Source organism: Neopelma chrysocephalum, unplaced genomic scaffold (assembly GCF_003984885.1).
Source record: "Neopelma chrysocephalum unplaced genomic scaffold, ASM398488v2 Primary Assembly neopelma1_97027, whole genome shotgun sequence".
Lineage (NCBI taxonomy): Eukaryota > Metazoa > Chordata > Aves > Passeriformes > Pipridae > Neopelma > Neopelma chrysocephalum.
This window is the reverse complement of record NW_020925669.1, coordinates 2,822,330-2,846,611: the sequence shown is the minus strand read 5'-3', so window position 1 is coordinate 2,846,611 and position 24,282 is coordinate 2,822,330. Positions and strand designations below refer to the sequence as shown.

General features: G+C 43.0%; 1 protein-coding gene across 17 annotated transcripts in view; it reads right to left on the bottom strand.

Moving 5' to 3' along the window:
* Nucleotides 1–24,282, bottom strand: part of CELF4 (CUGBP Elav-like family member 4) — a 699,885-nt gene that overhangs the window by 80,178 nt on the left and 595,425 nt on the right. For 12 of the 17 annotated variants that reach the window (XR_003532179.1, XM_027671059.1, XM_027671061.1 and 9 more), the window contains 3 exons: nucleotides 24,123–24,251; nucleotides 19,234–19,313; nucleotides 2,420–2,563 (listed from right to left, as the gene is read on the bottom strand). Coding sequence is in view for 16 of the 17 variants with exons in the window: in XM_027671059.1 (XP_027526860.1) it covers nucleotides 2,420–2,563; nucleotides 19,234–19,313; nucleotides 24,123–24,251 (353 nt within the window). In the remaining variant the exon portion in view is untranslated. The remainder of the gene's footprint in view (nucleotides 1–2,419; nucleotides 2,564–19,233; nucleotides 19,314–24,122; nucleotides 24,252–24,282) is intronic. The other 5 variants (XM_027671062.1, XM_027671070.1, XM_027671068.1 and 2 more) reach the window with 1 other exon arrangement.

The window sequence follows — 24,282 nt, the reverse complement described above, 5'->3', positions numbered from 1 at the left end:
GGAAACAAGGCCAGGGAGTCAAGTAATTCACCCAGTATCACAAGAGCTGCTGGTGGCCGTGTCATCACCCGTCATGACAGTCCTGATCCTGATGTTTCACCTTCCCTCCTCTTGACTTGCATTAGCTCTTTGACTCCATTTTGGGCCGAATAAAACTGCTCTCTCCCTTTTCCTCTTCCTTATCGATCCCTCCATCTCCTGCTGGCATTTGTGAGGTGCCAATCACCTTGATATATAAGAGCCAGCAGTCTGAGGTGGATTAATCAGGACCGAGGGAATGCCACAGAGCCTCGAAGCTCCCTTCCTTCCCTTTTATGTGAGACTGTGAGATGAAACAGATAGGGAGGCTGATTGAGAGACAGCATCTGAGCATGCTCTGGGTGTGCAGGCGCCAAATGGGAATGTGATCCCATCATTTAGACAGCTCTGAAGTCCCCAGGGTAATTGATGTCACCAGCTTGTCATATCCAATGGGTCAAGATCTAAAACTTATTCTTTCCCCATTATTAGCATATTTATCAGGGAAAAAAAAAGATAATGGGTCCAATTCTGCTTTCACAGAAATCAAATGAAAAATATTCATTTGTTTCAATGGGTGGGAGCAGACCAGGAATTGTTTTCACTCTTCCTTCAGCCATAAATCCTCGCCTACCATCATAAAATACCTGTATTATCTGGTGAGAAATGGAGGAAACTTTTGTCATGTAAAGGAGCAGACTTGCTCTCATATCATATCAGGATTAACCTAGGCTGGAAATTAGAAGAGTTACTCTAGATTAAAAATAATGAAAGAAGAGTTTTTGGACCAAAGCGTCAGGATAGTGGTGTCTTTACCATTTCTCCAGCTGCCTGATCAATGCCTGTAGAGTAACACTGAAGCCACATCTCCTGCCTGACAACCTCTGCAAATGTTTATCCCAAGCTGCTCATGGATCGCCTCCTGTTAATCTCTCTGATATGTGGGGGCAAAGATCCTGCATCCCTCTGCCAGGCTGCTGACCACTGACCTGGGCTCAGATGGGATTTACTGTCTCTTTTCCAATTCCTGCAGCCTTCCCTGGCCAGGAGGACAGTTAAACACAGGCAGACTGGGGAGGGAACAGTTCTTCTATCATATGAGGAAGGGAGCAGAGGACAAAGGAAGAAACAGAGATTGACTTAGTCTGGGAATAAAAATAGAAACAGAAAAAAAGAAGTAAACCCAGAATTTTTCTAGACAAGAGTGAATTAAAAAGTCCAGAACTGCACCAAGATGTGAAGCTGGGAGGAGTGGGGGAACTTCTGTGGAGCTCTACAGCACATCCTCACACCTCTGCATGACTCACACAAGGGGTAGATGGGGTTGTACCAAGGGTTCAGTGAGGCTCAGGACCCTCAGAGAAGGACAGAAATTTTCAGATCTTCAAGTTAACAAATGAACATGGGCATGTGATGGGAAATACATGATGCCAACAAATGAGAAAGAAACAGGGAAGAAAGCAAAGTGGTCTGTGCACTGGAGGGAGTATGGGTACAGCAGAGTGTGATTCCTGAGCTGGGCCTGTACACCTCAGGCAAGGCATTTGGTCTCTCGTTCAGGAATACTTTACTCTGGAAAATGGTACTTCTCTCCTGTACACAAATCTTGCAGAGTACAAGGGGGCCACATTTTGCCACCAAATAGATGAAGCACTGAGACACACCACCTGCAGATGCGCTCTAGAGAAGGCAACAAAGTCACTGGGCAGTATGGTGTCTACTGTGTCTGCCTGCTGCAGGCATTACCTCTACCTGCCTCTGAAATATCTGGCAGAGAGTCCAAGTTACCTGAACCCAACCTTGTCTTGCAGGTCCTTGTTAATTGGAGCCTAAGAAATAGTACTAATTCCAGAGACATCCATTTCAGGGCATCATCAAAAGCCCAGCTCCCTGTACAGTCACATCTTCTCAGGGGCCCAGTGACCAGGTTTTGTGTGTACATAAAGTACCTGAAGCAACTCCAGCAGGACTTTTTCCCAGTGCACTTAAATCATACTGTTTTGGGAAGCCAGCACTGTATATGTGCATATCTGCTTGTCCATTTTGTTATTATCTAGCATGTTTTCATGAAGCTAAAAACATTTCTGTCAACAACTGCCATTTCATCCTGTGGTCACTCCAAGGTACTCAGAACGGGCATGGTGACATGAGGCAGAGAACTAGGATAAGCTGAATTCAGGCTTATTTTATCCAAATGCTCAAAGGCTAGTTGTGCTTTTATTTTACAGCAATGGCTTAGACCCTATGGAAAGTGTTTTGCATGGGTCCACACATGATCACAGTGTGGTTACTGCTAGAACTGGCTACTGCACCTCTGAGACTTGCCTGGGAGATTCCCTTGTCTGCCCTGGACAATATTCCCAATTCCACTAACATGTGTAGAGTCAGTGTCTATACTTACTGCCTGTGCATAGGCGCCATAAGCCCCAAACTGGATGGCCATGGGGTTGAACATGCCCATTTGTCCTGCCATTTGCTGCATGCGCCTCATTGTACGCTCCTTGTCCGTGTCCGCAAACTTCACCACCAGGCTTGAAGAGGCTCCCTGCAGGACAGGAAACAAAATGACACACAAGAGGGAATGAGCTAGATACACACTGGCTCACCAATCCATACGTGTAACACAGAATTGGTACAACAAAATTCTGCTAGAGCTGACTTTTTCCATGCAAAAAAATCAGGTTTTTGAATTTGACCCTTGCGAGGGACTGAGAGCATCAGGAAGGAAGTAAAGGACCCAGGACAGTGAATGCCAGCAGCCTGTTTCCTAATTTCCTCCTAAATTCAAAGTCCTAGCCTGTCATTCATGCTCCCTCTGCAAAAGCTTTTGCCTTATTCTTTCAACCTTCAGGCCCAGTAGGTTGTCCTTGTCAGAGGACAAAGATCTGAACTCAGTGCAGCAAAATGTAAGAGGCTTTGCTGAATGAATGTGGTAGGATTTGTGGACCAATTTGTTTTGGTGGAATGTGCGAGTTTTCTGCATTCTAGACCCCTGAACTGGATCACCCTTTCATGCTGCTCTCTTGTAACCCATAGTGAGAAATCTTTGCCCAGCCTTGGAGATGAGAGTCAGTATCGTGGGCAGAGTGTGTGTATCATCATGAAACAACATCTCTTCTGTGCTGTTAAATTAGGGGAGCAAAAATAGTACCTGATGGACCTGAGTTTCCTCTTAGAAAATAGAGACTACCACACAAACTCCCACATTTAAAGTTACACATCTCCAGGAAAGCTTTACAATATTAGGATTTTGTCCACAGTCAACACCAGTGCAGAACTACAGATGAACATCAGAAATGCCTGCAGAAAACTGTGAAAAACATAGTGCTTTTGGGGATGAAACAAATCCTTCTCCTTCCCAAAATGAGATGAAAGGTCAGTAGCTGCAACCCTTACATTTCTGATAGGAGACAGAGATAGAAAGAGGCAGATCTACTTAGGAAGGAAGGCACTGGTATTTTTTTGTCCGGTTCCAAGGAAGTCCCAACTTCATGGGTTGGTTGACTCCCCACAGGGCATTCTCCCTGGGGATGGAGGAGATGCAGAGAGGGGAGAATCTGGCCACTGCCCTGGCATCAGGGGACAGTTGCCTTGCTACCTGGGCTACCATCAAGCCTGGGGAGAACAGGTGAGCTGTCAGGAGACTGACAAAGGGCAGCTGAAATCATCGTGCTCCCATGGTACACTTCCCTTTTGACAAACTGGTATTCATTGTTGGAAATACAGTCAGCCAGAAATTACCAGCTCAGCCTCTGGTTGTGGCAGTAGAGGAAGACCAGCTCCATGCCAGAGGAGCTGAGCTATTTCAGGACCCTCTTTTTTCTAACAGAGGTGGATTTTCTCAGATTGCCCAGGAACGATATTATTAACTGGCTTGCACACACTCCTATGTAACTGCAAGCAGAAAAAATAGTCTCGGTGAAAAGCAGAGTTGCTCTGCTACAAACTGGGAAGAATGTAGTAAACCACAGCTATGGATGTACATATATATAAGTCTGAGCTATACATATTCAATAGCCTCTCCAGATCCTCGGTTATGAATAAAGACTTGAGGAATTAACTTGCTAAAAAAAGACCCCAACAATCTAAGGCCACACAATGAGCGATGTTCCCCCGGATTAGCAGCCTGTTCTGGGAGAAAGTGATTTTCATTGGTAAAGAATCTTTCTTTTTGACCTGTTAGTCTCTCTCTAATAAATCTATAACCTGCTAACACAATGTGGTGAAGAGCAAGGTTTTGAAAGAAGTGCTTTAGGAAAACAAAGGGACGGAGAGATGAATGCTCCATTCAGGGACGGAGAGCAATCTTCAGAAGCTATTAAAAAACCAAAACAGAAGGGGGAGTGGAGGGGGGAGAGAAAAAAAAATCTAGCCAAAATTCCCCTGCATTTCTGTTGAAGGCTAGATGACTTTTCATTTTTTTTTACATCACATGATGTAGTTATTGATCCTTCCCCAAATCACACTCTTAATTGCAGCTCATCGACAAATGAATATTTTAATGCATACATTTCCTGCTAATTATCACCTGGACCAGTTCTTAATTAGATTTCAACACTCATTTAATTAACCCTGATCCAAGAGACTGTTTGGTAACTTGAATCTAATGATTTAAACCTATTTGCAGCTGTATTGGAAGGAGGCACTGGTCCACAGCAGACTGGGCTGTTCAGAGGTGCTGTTGTGATTTGCAGAGCAGAGGCTGCAGCACTGTGGGCAAATGCAGGATGGAGGATTTTGAAACTGAAATAGGCACATGAGTATTCAACTCTGCAAAGGGGTTTAGAAGATATGACCTGCTCTTGTTAGAAGAACAGAGAAGTGTAAATAAGTTGGTGTCTTCTTCCTTCTTCTTTTATTTCGAACTCTATTTGCCCTGGAAGGTTTAGGGCCAGAGAACTGCCTCAGGCATTTGCTGATGCCTCACACTGTTGAAAACCAAGTTATTATTGTAGATGTCATCATGAAAACATGGGTAACCTCCACATGAAGTGCTTGTCCCTGGAGTGTTCTTCCCTCCTGACATGAGTCATAGTGACTGCACAGCAGCTGTTTGACCCAATGGGATCTCGTATTGCCTCCTATGAGATGTTTTTCTGGGTTGCCTGTCGCAGCAGGACTTCAGGCCCCTTTGAACGTCTCTATCACATACACAGAGCAGAAAGGCCATTGGCAAATAAATGCAAGCTAGAGCACACTCTACAAAGAAAGAAGAGAAAAAGAAGGGTTTTTTAAGAGTGGAAGTGGTTAGAGATGTGTAGCCAGTAGAAATGCTGCAATGTTCTTGAATATGAAGATTGACCTTGGGATTGATGCTTTCTGTATGTGGTTCCTCATGTGCAGCTCTTTCATGTGGCCCAAAGGAAATCAGGCAGTAAACGCTATCAGATCCGCCAGTGCAGGACTTTCAGCCGTGGAGCCAAACACTGCTGTTCATCTACAGCAGAACAAGGCTACTTCCTACTCCAGTGACTACTACTCCACTGAATAACAACAGAAATGCCCCAGAATGGGCCAGATTGGGTAAAAACCCCAGAGCCCTTCATCTGGACTATTTATTGCTTCCGCAAGCAGCTAAACTGCGGTGTAAATCATCTGTTGTCTGCTGACAAAGGCAATAGGTCCTGTCTGCTCAGTCATTTATTAGTAATACATAATCTCCTTCTTGCTCTCTCTGGTTGTTGGGCTGGACCTTATATTTTGCCAAACCCCAAGAGAGTTACACTGAGTAAGTCAATAATGTTTGAAATGTACTTCTGCATTATAGTGAGGAAAAGACCTGTTTATTTCACTACCCTGCAGACCCACAGCCAGAAGAGACCATCATGAAAGTGAGCATTCCTGCTGGTGCCTCTGCAATGGGCTGCTTGCAATTGGCATTTATCCCCTTTTCCATCAAATCAACCTCCTTTTTCAAGTACTTTGATATCTACTGATGAAAAGAATAATGTAGGTCTAAGTATTATTATGCTTTTCCTATTCTCTCTTGGGCCAGCAAGTCTACTTAATATGACTATCTTGCTTCCAGTCCCCCTCCCTCACATGGTAATGAATTGCTCCCCTTAGTCAGCAGAGTCTGATGCTCTCTAGGCTGGCGGGGCGAGCGAAAAGATGGAGGAAAAATCACTCTGCGCCACACTCACTTTGTAATCCCTAATCAGAGTCCTCTCTGGGAAAAACTAATTTCCCAGCCTGTCTTGACGTGTGAAATAAAGTCATTCTTGAAAACAGGAGCTTGACAGGTCGCTTGTGAAATTTCATATTCAGCTAAAAATAAAATATCCATCCATTGATATTTCATTTAAAAGCAAAGGAAAAAAAATCCTTTGTCTGGCTGTTGGAATTGTTTCCCATTAGACACGATCTTCCAAACGGAGTGCATACACAAATTAAGCAAAAGTTTTTCAGGAGGCCAAATATTACTGCACAGCATCAGGGAAAGTTGTTTCTCCCTAGAACAATATTCATAGGAAAAGTTTTGTGAAGGTGTTGCCTTGTAGAATACATGCCTGAATTTCCTTTTTCTGATAGCCCTATAAGTCTCCTCTAACTCAGTAGGTTACCAATCCCCACAGATGGTTAGACATCTTTTCCCTACAAATCTGTGCCTAATTTGTCAAAGTCTTTAAATAATGTTTCATTTTAAGCTTAGTGAATGACATATTGGAGGTAAGCGTACACTTAAGCACTTTTAACACAAGGATGTCTCTGTCATACAGGTGGACCTTTGTACCTTGGTTAGCTCAAATAGAGCCAGTCAAAAACTCTGGGCAAAAAATATTAAAAAAAGGTTTGTTACATTAAAGTTCCAGTAACTAAGCCCTTGAATATAAGAGATCTGAATGTGCAAATCCCATAAACTACCTTCCAAAATGTCGGCTGTAGACACAAACTAAGATGCTTAAATGAATAGGTGCTGCCTTCCTAAGCGTCACCACATGAACGGGTTTTCTTGTGGTGGAAATTCTGCTTTAGCACTCCCTTTGCTACTGCAAAGCGGAGCTGGGAGGATGCTGATCCTCAGCAAGACAATCAGGCTAAGTATTACCACACAAGGATCCTTGATGTTATGGCCTGAAAGCCAGAGGAAGGATTCTTTGCTTTGGGCTCTGTCAGCTCAGGCTGTTTGGTATGTTGCCCCCAAGTTTGAAAACAAATTTGGATTTTTTTTTAAATGCCTGTGCAGCTTTACTGAAAGTCAGTCTGCTGAATTAGCCAGTGGGATTTGACCCCAGCCTGAGGTTTTAGACAAGCAAAAAAGAAACTACTGTCCAATTAAAACCATAGGGCAAAGGGAATTTTAGCTAGGTAGAAATGTAATTACCCAGACTGGGATGGCCAGAAGAGGGGGACTTACATCCCTCCCATCTTGTAAAATATGTTGTTTTTCTGTACTCAGGGCTTCAATTTCATGTCTCATCTGAAAGATGAGTGGGACAGCAGTCCTACTGTGGGAGCTGGTTTAGACACACTTGAGAGTGACAGAGATGGAGGGGGAAAGAAGGCATTCATCCAGGACTTTAGTGATGGACCCTTTGATAATGCTGCTCCCTCAGTAGAGAAGATTCTTCATGAAATGTCTAAGAAGAGAGAGTTGCTGCAGGTACTTCCCTTCACAGGTCTCCGGAGCTGTAATTTATTTGGAGTGGAAGCTTGATTTAGATTTTACTTCCCATACACTACTTAGCAGGTGTCTCTCAGAGCTAAACTTATTGCTTTCCACAGGGCAACAGAATCATTGAGTCCTGGTGTCACTGTACCCATTTCTAATTAGGAAGAACTCAATATATAACCCAGGTGTTAGTATGTCCCTCAAATCAAAGCCAGTTATCTGAAAAACCTAAACTTAAAAGCAGAGTTCTTCAAGCACCTCTGCATTTTTCAGCTCAGTCTATGAATGATAAAAGTCCTCACAGAATCATTCACCTTCCTTAATGTGTTATGAAGTAAAAAATATTGTTATATCAACAGAGTGGAAATTCTTACTGGCTATTTAGGAATATGAAAGCAATAAATAATTATTTTTATGTTATTTGAAGAAAAATTTAAAATCGAGAATTCAGAAGAGATTGTTATAAGTTTCCCCTTTCCAGTAAGAATAACATGGTTTGGAAGACTAGGTGTGATTAGCTCTCTACTAACTAACTAAAAAATATACTTCCTCTGAAAATATTCTTACAGCAAAAAAAAGATGACATAATTTTTTTATAAATTATTACTACTACTAAGAAAATCTTTGGTGGCTGCAGCATTGAGCCTCATAAAAGGTAGTGTCTGAATGACATTTCCTTTTAGTTAAACAAGCACGAACGAAAATAAGAGAAGTGGAATAATTCCAGAGTCATAAAATGAATTGCACATTGTCAAAGTGAGGAAGAATCACAACCAGGTATGGAGCTCCTGATGCTTCAGGACTCTGCTCACACGAGCTCAATGCTTCTTTGGCAGTTTGGGATGGGGACGTGAACAGCCTAAGATGACTTGGAAAGAAGCAGATGTGGAGGAAGGGCTTGCAAGCTGGGCAGATACATTTCAGCTGTGCATGTGACATGAAAGAACATTTCCATGGCACCGAGTTGCAAAAGTGCTTCACATAACTGGGCATCCCAGATCCCTGTTGTGCTGCCTGACTCTAGGCTATCGTGGTGTAAAGCATCTTGGTCGAATGAGATAGGAAGAAGATTTGAATTTTTGCAACATTTTTAAAGTGAAGATTTTCAAGCACTGTTCAACCATGGGGTTGAACCAGATGGTCTTTAAAGGTCCCTTCCAACCCAAACTATTTCATGCTTCTATAATTATTTGAGAAAATATTCTGCTTTCAGGGAGGTATCACCCATGCTTCAGTATAGTGAAAATAGGTGGTCAACCCTAGCTATGAAGTACTGTAAATTCAGTGAAGCTCTACATCTGTTTTGTGGTGAAATAAGAAGTTGGTTTACACTGAAGGATTATTCCACTATACTAAGACTGAAACATGTCCCCTTGCTGCTGGGTGAGACTTCACAACCACTGTTCCTATGAGTATCACCCAGACCTTTGCTATGAGAAATCAAGCTTGTTCTCCTACTAGATTTCACTTGCCAGTGGACATCTGAGACAAAGACATCGGTGTCTGGTAGGATGCTTCACATTCATTTGTGAATTTGTGGGAGCTTCAGGTGAGGCTCTTATCTGAAAGTCATTGTTTTGATCTAAATACATCTTTGCCCTCTAAAGATTCCTTTTGATCTTTGCAAAACCCATTTCAGTAATAGCTACTGAATCATCTGGTGCTATGTCTTGGATAGCAATCTACCAGTCACTAAGGTCCTTCTGTTTTCCTCACAAGAAGGTGTGTTATCAACCCAGACCATACACCTGAGCAGCTGGAAAGGCGTGAATTAAAGGGAAAAAATGAGAAACATCAAGAGTGATTTAATGCTGATCCAGAGCCTACTTAACTATGTAGGAAGATCCCACTGATATAAATGACGTTTGGATCAAAAGATACAGGAAGGGAAAAGGAGAAAAAAGAAATGCCCCCAAAGCAAGCAGAGATGTAAAGACAACACTGACATCTTTAATCCTTAGTAGAGGAAGGTGGTTATAGCTGGTGGAGCTCCCTCCAGTAGGCTGGGAACTCCCCTGGCAGGCAGGGCACATTTTATGTCTCCCAGGCTGGAGGCTCATCAATGACTCCGATATCCCAGAAAGGTCAGTGCTTGCAAATTATTTTAGCCCCCACAAGTCCTAATCTCATCCAGGCTATGCAGGAGCTGAGTGCAGTGAGAATTTCAGGGACTACTGCCAGCACCAGGAGTTGGGCAACTCTCAGCAGTGGCATAATCCTGCTCCTGCTTTCCCGTGGCTGCCTCCACAGCTGCTGATTTAGTGCCTACCTCCCCTTGGGCCCATAAGGACACATTGCAGTGGCAATTAAATCCATTTGTCCAGAGCGAGACCATGTGGCTCATGAGCAGTTATCACTTGTATCCCATTTAGAGATGATGAAGGCTTTGATTTAGAGGGAGCAAGGAAGCCCAGGGAAGGTGTTGAGTGAAGCCTGTCAAGTCCCCACAGGTCACTTCACTGTCCTGCTGGGTGACTGTGTGGCTGTGGAAATGTGACTAGAGAAGTGAAGGCCATCTTTGGTGCCAGCTTGATTCATACCCCCTGTCAAGCAACTGGGCTGCCTGGGTTTCTCTTCTGGGGCCCAGAAAGATATGATTAATTAGTTCATTTATGAAACTGGGGTAGAGGCAGGAAACACAGTCTCACAATTTTATTTTTTTCTAGAAAGAATTAAGGGAAATTATGGTAACACTGGGAAACTGCTGTCCCAAAGCTTGTAGAATCAGCTGTCTTGACAGCAGTAGTGGGATGGGATGGTCTCTGAGCTTTAGTCCCCCTTTATCCAGAACCCACTGCCCAAAGGAAAGGAAAGCTGAGCTATCAAAAGTCATTGTACTTTGATGGAAGCAATGTCTGCAAATTAACATCTCTGTATTACATGCCCACTGCTTTTTTCATCCCAAAAGACAACACATGCCTTTATAAATGGTGTTGAGGTAGCATATTCAGAAAAATCATTCATTACTGTGAGGAGAGACAGGCTTGCTGCTGGTGAGTTATAAATGGGTTTCTAAGGTATTATTACTTTTTAATAGAAGGAATGGATGTGCTGTGCTTTGCCTTGAGTTAAACAAGCCAGCCTGTGTGTTATACAAAGACATTGCAAGGAGTGCTTGTTCTTTAGAGAGCACAAGATCAACAGTAAAGAGAAAAAAATGTGTCAGAGTTGGCATCTCTTTTCTCATCCATCAGCTTCTCCAGCATCAGCAGTGTAGAATCAGGTCTCAGCCTTCTGCATTGATTTGAACAGATGGACTTGCATTGATGGTACCCCACACTGCCCTAGACTTTGTGACTTTGGGCAAGTAACTTTAGGGCAAAGTCATCTGTAAGTCATGAAGGGGCTGCAGATGCTGGACTTTCATCAACTTTCACCTTTGAAAATCTTCCCTTTATGTTTCTGTGGTCACGTAAAACTGAAGTTTGATGACTTTTCCGTTTCCTATTTTAGTCTCAAGAAGAGAAGGCTTAGAAGGGACCTCATCACTCTCTACAGCTACCTGAAAGGAGGCTGTAGTGAGGTGGAGACTGGTCTCTTCCACTGTGCCTGCAGTAAGAAGACCAGAGGAAATGGCCTTAAGCTGAGACAGGGGAGATTCAGACTAGATATGAGAGAAAAATTTTTCACTGTTAGGGTGGTCAGATGTTGGAATAGTTTGTCCAGGGAGGTGGTGGAGTCACCACCCCTTGAAGTGTTTAAGAGGTGTCTGGATCCGGTGCTGAGTGATGTGGCTTCATGCTTTAGAGTACAGTTCTGGCTGGACAGTTGGACTTGGATGATCTCAACAGTCTCTTCCAACCTTGTTGATTCTATAATTTTATTTACCCTGACAGCTTGAGAGGGTCAGTGACTCTATCTCTACTGACTCTCATAAGGTGGCTTTCATTAATTGAGAACTTGATCCCATACTGGAATATCAATAGTAGTAAATTCTGTTGGTTAATTAATACTTTAAATCTCTTTAATTGTTATCTATTTACACTATGGGTTTGTCTATGGTTCTGTTTATGTTACCAGCATATTCTGAAGACACTTTTCAGAAGTGAGGTGCTGAACTGATGTCTTCAAGCTTGGTGTTCGTAATTCTGTATTTTTTATATGGCATCAAAAATTAAGATATAGATGCTCAAGTATTCACTGGTTATTACTTCTCTGCTGGAAACAGGAACAAGAATTGCTGTCACTTTGGCTAAGAACTGGCTAAATATGTAGATTAATTATGTATAAGACTAGTTCACTCACAGACATTGCGTTGTTGCTTCTTTTGCTTATCTCTTGTCTCTTGTCCCTTAGGCACTCAGATGACCTAATTACAGCCATTTTGGGCATCTATTCTAAACCCTCAGTAACTCAAGACGGTGAGATATCTCTTTGAGGTCCTAGTCTCTCTCCATCAACTGTAGCAAAACTGTAGATGGCAAGACTACAGATGACCCTGAATTTTCCCACTTTGAGCAACAGTTTGGCATAATTCATCCAGCCAGGTTAACCCTGGCCTTTAGTTAGCAAACTGCTGAGCGTGGGAACTGTCCTGTCAGAGGTCTGTATGGTGTTTAACACACAAGAATTTCATCTAAGACCAACAATAACCACATTTCCAACAGCAGCAGTCTGAGAGAACATCTACTAATGTTTCTAAGGGGGTGAAAAGAATGTTTCAGTTGAGGGGAGACCTGCAAGCATGAAGCTGCGGCTCCACGCTCCCAGCTCGCAGATTTGGATGGCTTCCTGAAGGATGTGTCTTGCTGGAAGTGGAATGCGTTACAAGTTTTAAACAGCAGCCTAACTACCTCAACTTTGTGGAAATGACAAGCCCTTCTTCTGAGCGCTAAAGGCTGCCATGAGCCTGCAGGGAGAAGGGGAGTGTGCAGCTGGATGTGTGTGCGTATTTGCGAAGACGGGAGGAGCGACGAGGAAAGTTTCTCCTATGAAAGAAATGATCTAATTTGAAGCAAGTCCCTCATGGGAAGAGCTGTGACAGAGGCTGCTCTGTTCCTGTTAATTTTCACAGTGCAGCTGTCAGCGGGTCTGTAAATAGTACTCTGCGAAGCCAACACTTCCTATCCACACATCAACCATTCAATTAACAGAAGAACAGAAGAAGGAAATAAAGTGCACCACAGCCTTCTATCACGGCTTTGATGTTTTCCAGCAATTTATGAAAGTGTACACAAATCTAATTACAAGCCCCACTGCTTCCCATTTACATGGAGCTCCTCAAGTTCAGAGCTGTTTATATCAAAATAATTGTTAAAAATACCTCAGCTGATCTACGGCACCGTGGCCCCCCACTCACCGGAGCCACCACGCTGCTCCTCCCAGGGATTTTCTGCCGACTCAGCGCTCTGGTGCCCGTGTGCTCACACGCAGTACCTGCTTCCCCGCTGCTCTGCGGGCGCGGCGCCCGCGCTACAACTTCATCATGCCCACAAAGGCCCGATTCCCTTCCCTCCTCCACCTGCTCAGAGCTCCTTCTGCAGACTCTCACTGCTCTCCCCTCCATCCCTAACTCACAGAAATACTCCTCTGTCGTGCTGGCAGGGGGTGAGCACAGCTGCTCGGCCGGTTTCTGTAATGGGGCCGTGTCTGGAGGCAGCTTTGCACTGTAGGAGTGCACAGCAATAACAACAGTAGTCATTAATGCTAGCTGGGGTTGGTTTCCTTGGTGGGGTGCCTGCGCATCCAAGGCCAGGAAGATGAGAACCGCTGCTCCGTTTGCCATTGGTCTGAGAGGCCGCTGCACGTGACATTCTGACAAAGACACCTGTAAGTCCTGGTCTAGTGGGTGGCATCCCTGCCCCTGACAGGGGGTTGAAACTAGATGATCTTTGAAGTCCCTTCCAAACCAAATGTGATTCTACGATTCTTGGGGCAATTTTTGATAATCTCATATTTGAGTCACTGTTGCCTGATAAAACAAAGACGTGAGAAATTCCTTCAGTTTAACTAATGGGAAAAAGCCTCTTGTGGTATGAGAGTGTAGGTAGTACATTGTCTAGGGAAAGAATACAATTCTTTCACCTGACTGTGTTTGGCTGGGAAGTTTTGTGCTATCGGTGGACTTCCAAAGAATAATGGTGGGCAGATGCTGGAAGTCAACCTTGTTCAAAGTGTTGCGTCATTCATATTTTCTTGGTTAATAAAATGTTTTAAATGCCATAACTAGAGATCTAATCAATCTGTCATCTAATAACACTGAGAAATAATTGCATAGTTTGATATAAGTGATTCCTGAACAGAGATTAGAAGTTTTTCTTTGTCATTTGTGTTGATAAGAGCTGCAGAGAAAAGTGTTGAAATGAAAGCCCCTAAGTTAACAAAGTTTTGGGTTGCAGTATTTCTGGTTTTTCAAAGTTCAGCTAAACCAAATCTTTCTCTGAAAGGCAGACGTCTGTTCAGTTCTTGTATCCAAGTCTCACATTTTCCCTTCTTTTCACAAAACCAAGGATTCTATTTGAAAAGTCATTTTCATGGAAGATGTTCAGCCAAGCATGGATAGACTTGGGATGCTATTGCCTGGGGACAGAAGAAATGCAGTGCTTTGACCAGGCTGCTGCAGACTTTTATAGTAAAACAAAAGAGGATTTTACCTCTGTGGTGAAGGAACCCACCTTACAGCATTCTGGATGTCTTAATGGCCTTAAATATCATTAATTAAAGAACGATATAGAATGAACATAGTGCTGATAATTCGTGTGTTAAGCAAGTTCACAGCACATGTCAGGAGACTCTACTGCAGGATGAATCCTGGTTTCTGAATCCCAAATTACTTTATTAGGGCAGCAAATATCCAGGACAGGTTTCAGGTCTCCTCTCATTGGACATGAAGTTAAGTATTCATCCTAAGCTACACTGTTTTTAGCTTTTGTTTGTAAGCACTACTGGTCCTTTTACATTCTAAGTTGCTAAGTCGCACTTTCAATGAAGAATGACTATTTTGGAACTGGCGGACCATAGCAAACTGACGCCTAAAATTATCTAAAGAGCACACTTCTATTTGGGCTTTGGTTTGACAGGTTTCAAAATCTATCTTTATAAAATAAAATTCCGTCAGAGGTATCTATTTCCCTCTAATGATTATAATAGAAACTTGGATGACAAACTCTTCAGACATAGTTTCTTAACTTCTGGATGTCTCAAATTAAGTGAGATGAGTCCCACCTCAGATATTCAGTCTAAGGCTGTTATTGAGTTATCCATTATAAAGGGACAGGCATGCCCAGAGGGTAATATTGCCCATCCTAGTACAGATAGACAAAGGGAAGAATGCACAAATCTCTGGAAATGTCTTTCTCTCTCTCCCTTCTATAGGAATCCTAGAAGATATTTAGAATAGATCAGAAACTTTTAGGCTGTTAAGCCTAAGTCAAATGAATCACTCTTCACTTCTTCTCACCCCTATGCAGAAAATGTACATAACAGTATTGTTCTACCTCATCCAGGAATTAATTCATAACCAAAGAAATCCTGAGCTGCCACGGTGGATGAGATGGTGAAAAAGGTGCAACAATACTATATTTTTAAATCCTGTGTAATTTCTGTGTAGGATAGAGGCTGATGTGATTTAGGTATAAACGATTCTGCCCCTCTATTCCTCTCTTTTGAGACCCCACCTGCAGTGCTGCTTCCAGCTCTGGGGGTCTGAACATAAGAAGGACATGGATCTGCTGGATTGAGTCCATGGAAGGCCACAAAGATGCTCGCAGGGTTGAAGCACCTTTCCTGTGAAGGCAGGCTGAGAGAGTTGGTGTTGTTTAGCCTGGAGAAGAGAAGGCTCTGGAATGATCTTAGGCACCTTCCAGTACCTAAAGGGCTATAAAAGAACTGGAGAGGGATTTTGGATAAGGACCTCGAGTGACAGTATGAGGGGTAATGGCTTCAAAGTGAAAGAGGATAGGTTTAGGTCAGATATTAGGAAGAAATTCCTTACTGTGAGGGTGGTGAGGCACTGGCACAGATTGCCCAGAGAATTTGTGAATGCCCCATCCCTAGCAGTGCTCAAGACCAGGTTGGATGGGGCTCTGAGCAACCTAGTCTAGTGGAAGGTGTCTCTGCCCATGGCAGGGAGGTTGAAACTGGATGATCTTCCAACCCAAACTGTTCTATGATGGTTCTATGAAGTGTAGAGAGTTTATTCTGTGTGGGTGGATGGATAAGGCCACATCTTGGATTTGTAAGATGTGTTGTGCAGAATGACTCTCCAACATTTGGCTGTTGCCCAGATACGAAGACATGGAGAGAAGGAGAAAACCCAGCTGAAGATGATGCCTAGGATGACTGACAGGTATGATGATAGTATTGTCCACAGTGATTGAGAATGGAGGTGGAGGAGAGAAAAGGAAGGTTTTGGGAGGAAAAGAAGAAGCCCTCTGTTTTATACATATTGAGCTTGATCTGACAGCTAAACATCCACCAGGAGATGCTGGAAAGGCAATCCAAGATTTTGGTTTGGACAGGAGTCAGTCCTGCAGCAGAGAAGTTAGATCTGCAACCTGTCACTGTAGCAATAGCAGCTGAATTTGTGTTGGTGGATAAGGCTGTTAGGGACAAGATTTGGATGAGGAAGAGAAGAGGATGATATGAAAAGACCTGTTTATGTCCCCATATGGATGAAAAACAGAGACAGGAGGGGATGGAGTAACCAAAGCTAAAAGTATGGGGTGTATAATTACTATAAATATATCAGAAATACATGCAAGAGTACATGAAAATTATGATCTCTTAAAAAGGAGGATACAGAGATCAAGTAAAACACTATCATGAAGGTCATGAGCTCATAGGCAAAATGATCTAAAACAAAAAATAAATAAACTCTCTTGACAGGCAGGTACAGAAGGAACTTTGGGCCTGCTCAAGGGGAAGGGATTTTGGGTAACTTATTTTTAAAGGAAATTATTGTTTAAAAATTGGAAAGCTTTAGACCTGTTTGGTGGACTCCTAGGAATAAAAAGGGCCTTGCACAGGAAAATGAGCTTGTGGTGGATGGTGGTCAGGCACTTGTCCAAGGTAAGGTTAATTAAAAAAAAAGAAGAAAAGAACTTTCATAAAAGAAAGTTGCATTTTGAAACTATTAGGCAACATATGTTGTGTGAACAGGAAGTCACAGTAGAGCAATAATCCTGACAGCTGTGGAGGAACAGGAGTCTGCTGCAGGAACAAACGGCTCGAGACCTGACAAGAATGATGATGGATGCCCTGTTGGTGGTACAAGAGGACAAACCAAGAGACGCTTAAATTGGCTGAACCACAGGAAAAACATTGAGTTGGCATCACAACAGGACAAACGAGGCCAGTCTGAGTGGTGGGAGAAATGGAAGGGACTGAAGGAAGATGGCAGCAGTGCCCCCTCATCTTTCCCAAGGACGATGGCTGCGTTGCCGTCTCACCACGAGGTGGCTGCATTTCCCTGTTAACATCCAAGCCCTGAATGAAGCTGCACGCTCCGATGTGCCATGAAAACCAAGAGTGGGAGCAGAGATCCTGCCCTTGCAGGATTTGGCCTATCTCTTCAAAGAGCCTTAGAAATTTTGAGGCTCTCTGGGAAAAACCTCTTTTGTGGAGCTGAGTGTCGGTCACTCGGCAGGTCCTCATGGAACTGTTAAGAGATGGTAGCTGACTGTGTTGCTGTGCCTGCTTGTAGCTCATAGGAGATACAAGGCAATGCCACATAACTTAGCTTATAATAAAGAGGAGGACATTAATAATTCCCTCCTTGCTTTTCCTGTGAACCAACAGTACGTACTTGGACTTCTGCTGAGGTTCAGCCAATTCACGTAGAGTTGTGAAGTCATGCAAACTTGATTATGAGTCTGGGATGGGCACCCAGTAAAGGTTAAATTGTGATGCTTTTCCATATGCCCAGGTCTGGTTATTCAAGAACATTCTATAGCAGCTATTTGAGTCAGATATGTCAAGAGGAAAAATGGTCCCTTAAAATTGACCCATGAAATAACCAAATTCTCAATTGTTTTGTACATCCTAAGCTCAGGTGATATCACCGGGATGGAACAGGAATTTGTTCCCAGGTGGTCAAGAGATGAGTACTTTTTTCTTATCCAAAGTGTTCTGAAAGTAGGAAGGGAAAAGACTGGGAAAGAATAATAATAGTTTGGGTATACTAAATCTGGAAAAAATCTTCAACTCTCCTTGGGTTTTGTCTGTTTTCTCCCATCTTCCTCTCACATTTGTTATAGGAGTTTGCAAGATTATTGGGATGGAGACTGACATTTTATTAAACCTTTTTGTGGTACCGCACCTTACGGAGTTGAAATTCCTGACATCAGCTTATAGACACTATTACTTTGGGTCAAAGTTTGAAAGGAAGTCATTAAAATACCTCTTCAACATGTTTCAGGAAAGATGTCCATAGTATTTGACTATGGGATGTTAGCATCAAGCCCAACATCTGGTTTTGTTAGGAGGAACCTTTTAGGTTACTCTTAAAAGCATTGAAGTACTAAAAAAATTTGAGACCTACATCTTTAAGGAGATTTTTTTCAGTAGCATTGCTGGTAAACATGTACCATTTTTAAACTGATTTGTCTAAGATGGGGTTCCAAAAAATGAGATCTTGATGGTTTGCTAGTTTTAGAAATCTTTTCCCTTGTAAAGAATTTTCCATCTTCATCTCTGCAAAAATCTAGAGAAAATCTGTTGGGCCCACTTTTAAACTCATTTGGATAAATTCATGAATTTACATTAGAGTCTCTTACTTAAAGGGAGATTTTACACTCTCAAATATTTTTAATTGAGCTTTCTTGTATTCTTTCCAAGTTGTCGGCATGCTTCTTAGCCTTTCATGATTTACACTGTGAATAATTAGTAATAAAAATAATATACTATTATAATAAACCAAAACATGTTGTACCAGATTGTCTTTCCCTACTGACAGTGGAATGCCTTACATTCCTCTCTGTCTCATGATGATGTACAAATATCTGTTTGCATAAAAAATACATCTCCATTGCCATTTTCTTGAACTACCAATCTTGAAACCCCATATTAGTGGATATTTGTACAAGTGGAATGATCCCTCCAGTGTTTCCTGGAAGATCCAGTAGCTGGTCTGAGACACTTTCAAAAGTCAGAGGTAGGGGACCACATTTTTGCCTAGGTAGGTGCTTTTGTGGTAGCACTGAGAGAGGCCCATCACTGCGTAATTTGTCTCTAGCTTCATGTGAACATGCTGCTCTCACTTGAACACTGGCAAAAAGTTCTTTATCCTTTGCCTAGAGGCAGGGACTCTTTGAGGAGGGAAAACAAAGAAGCTCTCAGACATGAGTTTCTTCCCTTTGAAACTTGAAAGATTACACTTGTGGTGAGTCTGACCCAAAGTTTTTGGCATCTGTGAACCATATGACTTCTTATCAAGTCTTCAAAACTGCTAGTGACAGGATACAGCACCCCTTGGGGTTATGTGCCTGTGAGGAATGACAGTGTCATCTTAGTCCTTCCACTGATGAGTTAAGCACATCCAAGGCCCTGAGCCTTCTGGATGATGAGTTGCAGAGCAGAGATAAATCATCCCTCCTCCTCAATCAGGCCACAGGACAGCCAAAGCTGGACCAATTCTCCCTTGCCCATGTTACAGAGCTACTCACCGGCATTGTCTGGCTGCCATGCAAGGCATTGATGGCAGCTTGGGCCTCTGCATGTGAAGAGTATTTCACAAATGCACACCCTGGAAGAGGAAAAAGAAGAGTGTAAGAAAGGTTGCATGGATGTCATGAAAGCCCGTCTAGCTGAGTATCCTGTCCTCAGAAGGGGCCAATAAATATGGAGAATATAGTGGAGAAACTACAACAAACAGATGTGCCCTGATCCTTTCCAAAGTCCAGTTGTCAGCAGCCTGAGGACCACTTAAGGCAAAGCTGCAACCAGAATTCCCACATTGCTTGTAATGAGCATTGACAGACACAAACTTAGCAAGTACATCTCGAATCTGCATGTTTTGACCTCCACAGCTTTCCATGGCAGAATCTTGCAAAATTTTACAATTTATTGGGTGAAAAAGACTTTTCTTTCATTCATATTAGACTTAATACTGAGTGTTCTGCCCTCTGTGGTTATGAGAAATGGTAGAGAAAGGTGTTTAAGTTATCAAAAAGCTACACACACATTGTTTTTACAAGCAACCACAGGTCAAATATACAGAAGGCATTCAGGGTTACTCCAAATCCATAGGTACCTTATCATATCACCGTCTGCTAAAGCTCCATGAGACACTGCCCAGAGCTTGTCCTGGCTTCAAACAACTTTGATCTGACAAAGCACTAGACAGCTTCTGATGAAGGAGCAGGGATGGGAGAGGTACAAGTAATTATTACCTTCTTGTCACCACCAAACTTTGAATCTTAGTTTTTCATAGCTGCAAAGCCAGTGCCAGTGTAGGTGTTCTCTTCTGGACATTAAAAAATGTAGGCAGTGCTTCTCTGGCCTGCATTGCCATGTGAGGAATCTCACACTGAACTCTTACATAAGGTTTTAGGATAGAAAGGTGCATTTATGAATATGTGCTGGAGTGCAGAAATGATCAACACTTCAAAGGGTGACATGCACTACTAGAGTGGGGGAATGTATTGCCAACACTCCTAGCTACAAGCAAACTGACTCAGAGAGAGGAAGGGTAATTTCCATATGCTAAGGCGGTTTTTGGAACAGATTGGGAGAGATCTGAGAAGTTCTGGCTTCCATCCCCTTCTATTACTACCAAAGACTTCTGAGCTTTTAATCAATTTGCAAAGCCCTCACTCTTTCCCCGAAGGGGTCCAGAGGGGATGCCAGTCCTGATAGTGGGATGTCTCTCCTTCATTCCCTTCGCAGCATCTTTAGAGGGTCCACACACCCTTATGGATCCCTACAGTGCAGGGTGAAAAATGAAGCAATAGAACTTGCAAACTGTAAGAATGACCCCCAAAGGTCCCTCACATCATCACTGCAGGCTGATAGAAGCGAGATTGAAGAAAGTAGTGATAGTCCTTTCTGAAAATAATACACATTTATGAAACTAGTTTACAGTTAGGAGCCCTTCACTTTGCATTACCTTCTCAGCACTGTGCTCAGACTGTATTTCAGGAAAAGTCCAATGATTATTGCTATTAGTTGGATCTAATTTATAAGCAGCTGAGAGGAAACAATCATGAGAAAATGAGATAGATAAACTTCAGCTGGAAACTATAGGGATCAATTATGACATAATCGCAGCCCAGCATTCCCGGGCTCCTGAGATACTGCGTCTTCCTCTTCATTAATCAGAGATAATCCAGAATTATGGTGTTTAATTATTTGCAGAGATTCTTTTGTACTTTCTGCCTCTAAAAAGAAGATGCTGATTAGCAAATATACAAAAGCTTTCCAGTTCCAGTCACCCATTGCATTTAGCGCAGGATTTTTGGCTGCAGTGTTGTTGTCATATTGAAGGTTTCACTCTTTTCAGGTGAAATTCACCCGTATGCTGAGGGTCCTGATGGATCAGTGGAGCTGGATAAAGGTGGGAATGAAGGGAGCAGCAGGCATTTATCTTGTTTAATGCCCAAGATATTAATGGGATCCCTCCTACTGCTTCCTATTAACTGCTTCCAGTAGGTTTTGAGGTAGCAGCTCAAGTGAAAACCCAGTTTTTACTGGTGTGTGGTGGCAAGGCAATAGCAGAGATCCGAACATTTTGTCCATTTTGTTTCTGTCTTCAATGGGATGGCTTCTGTACGTAACACCAAAAGTGCACATAACCTTCCTTCCCATTTCACCAGAACTGACTCCAGGAGCTTATGAGCTGAGGATGTGAGTCCAGCCACTCTTCTCAGAACAACAGTGTCACTTAGACAGAAGCAAACCTGGAGTGTGAAGGGATTTTGACAAACAGAGAGATACAACCTGTGCTGAACAGGGTGATATATGTGCTTAAGCTTTTCTTGTTTCCTAACATCCACATTGTAGAGCTGGAAGGGCTGCTCTGACTGTCTTGTCAGCTTGGAGGAGACTGGAGAGTCAGGCCCTAGGATTCTGATTGCAGAGGGTGCCCAGACTCCTCTTGTGGAGAGTGCTGTGGGAAATTTTTACTTTCTGAGTTATCAATGCATATAACTGCTTAATGGGAAAAAAAAGGGGGGGGAAGGGATAGCTGTAAAGAGAGCAGCAGCAATGCAGATTCTGTTGAGTCCTTCTGGCCTGCTGAACTGGATCCACTTGAGCTCCCTCACCTGAGGAGTCCTGGACTCCTGGCTGCACTATGGTGAGCTTTACCTGGAGGGATGCAGAATCACTCCATCCCCTCCCAGCAAAGACAGGTGCTGCACTCCCCTTCAGGGAGAGAAACTCCTCAGTCACAGCCCTTCTTCCACCTGGTTACCTACTCCAGCCACTGTGCCTGCTGCTGAGTGACTCAGCAGGAGGTGTTTCTGCAGACCCTGAAGGGCATGCCTCATGGCTCAGGACATCACCCATGGCTTCAGGCAAGGCTCAGCAGCTTTTTGGCTGTGACTGGACTGTGATGGCATTAAACTGAGAATCTGCAACCTACCTTCTGAGAGCACTGAGCTACCTGAAGGACTTAGAGGCTCACCACAGGGATGCCTTTTGGGGCTTTACACAGTGGGTTGGGCAGGATTGAAGTCTATGGGATCTGATCGCTATCTGGAATTTAGGCAATCTGCTTAAATCTCAACTGATGTAGAATTTAAGCCTTATGGGTTTTACCCAAAATAAGTAGCTCACAAGCAATGTGTGTCACATATAGGTTTCTAGCAGATGGAAAACATTACAGACTGGGAATAACTTTGTGGGAGTTGTGGCTTGCCTGACTGTCTCCTAAGATAAGGGCACTAGCCTTAAGTTTTCCATTGGATTGACTGCTCTGTGTGTGTGTGTGCATGTACGAAACTGTGTGTGTGTAAATTAGGAGCTTCACATTCTCAGTAAATAGCACCAGCAAATGGAAGCTGGTAATATTAACTCTGTCAAAGCTCAGTATTGATCCTGAGCAGCTCAGTGAAACGCCAGCCTGAGGCTGCAGCCCGCTAGCACTAATAATTAAACTGGTTAGCAATATGGAGCTGCCACTCAGATTCTGTCTTATAATGAAATTGTTTAAGAAGAAAAGAAAAAAAAATAGAGCAAGCATGAAGACAAGTCTGTGGTTTGGATCTCCTCTGGAATTTGTTTCTTACAGATCTCAGACTTTGTTGCCTTTATTATTACTCTGTTTAACTCCTTTGTCATTAGACTTTGTTCCATACAGTTCCAGGTAGAAGCAGACAGACATATTCTTTTGTTTTTCCGCAATGTACTGGTTTGTTCAGTGAATGAAGTGCTTAACTGCCTGCTGTTATGACAATTGGAGCTCCTCTAGGCCATTCTAGCCTACTGTTTCCAGTGGGGCAGCCCCTGTCTCTGGATGTTGTGGAACTTAAGTACGCAACTGAAGAAAGGTGCCCACTTTTCAGCCTATTTTCAGCCATTTATATCAGGAAGGCTGAGCTGTGCTGATGTATGTTGAATAGCTGCCCTATAATGCTGGTGTGATGTAGTCTTTTTTGGTCACCAGTGATTTAATGGAATAACAATATCTTGCTCCAGTGTATCACTGTGATTTGGATTTTTTGCCTCCCTGTTGCAAAAATATGCTGGTTGATGTTGTCACTTGTCAAAATACCCAGTGAGATACGAACTGTGTCAGCAGGACCGGTCTCTTCTCTGGTGTTGAACATTCCAGAACAGTTTATGCTATATTATATGCAGATCAATACTGAATGGACACACTATACTGTCAAAAGAAGAGAGCTTCCTATTCAGATTGAAGTTACTTTGTCTAGAGACTGATAGGGACAGAAAATGATGTTCCTGCTTGAGAGGGAGGCCTTATTTTTATACCTGGCCTGTAGCAGAGGATCTTTTGTGCTATCCAGGTAACAAGTGATGCCAAAAAGAGGCAGAAGAAGCAAAGGCACCTAGTTTTGCAGTGAAGCACTTGTATGTTTCAAACGGTAAATATCTACCAAGTGTAATATTTAAATTGGCACCTGTAGCGTTGTAGTTGTGATCACTGACTGATAGGAGTCCACGCAAAAAGACCAGGTGGAGAAGAAGACGACCTGAAACTGGTGGATGAGAAATAAGCAGAGATGATGATGGAGCAAGTGAGTCAAGATATAAAGTACCAATTGTGTCTTCTTTCAAAGAAAGAATCATCCTGTTCAACGGGTGGAGAGAGCATGTCTTGAGCGAATACAAAGGCCTGTTCAGAGGGGAGGTCTGTCCAAGCAATAATAGGCATCAGTTTGCACGTGCTGACACATAGCTCTTTGGAGAGGTGTGTTTTAAAATGGTATTTTTCCTCTCGTGCACAGAGTGACCAGCAAAGTACTGCCTTCCTATTGCAAATGTGACAACCTCTGAAAGTAAGAGGTGCTGTTCTGGAGGCTACATGGTACTTTTGTCATACCAGAAAACGACACTAAGTCCGAATCTAGCTTGACACAAGCCATCACCTCACCTTTGCTGTTGCCATCGGGTCCCCGAAGGATCGTGCACTCCTCGATGTTGCCAAACGCCTCGAATAGCCTGCGCACATCGTCTTCCGACTGCTGCTTGTTGAGCATGCCCACAAAGAGTTTTCTGTCTTCTGGAACAAAATAAAGAGATGCTTACCATAT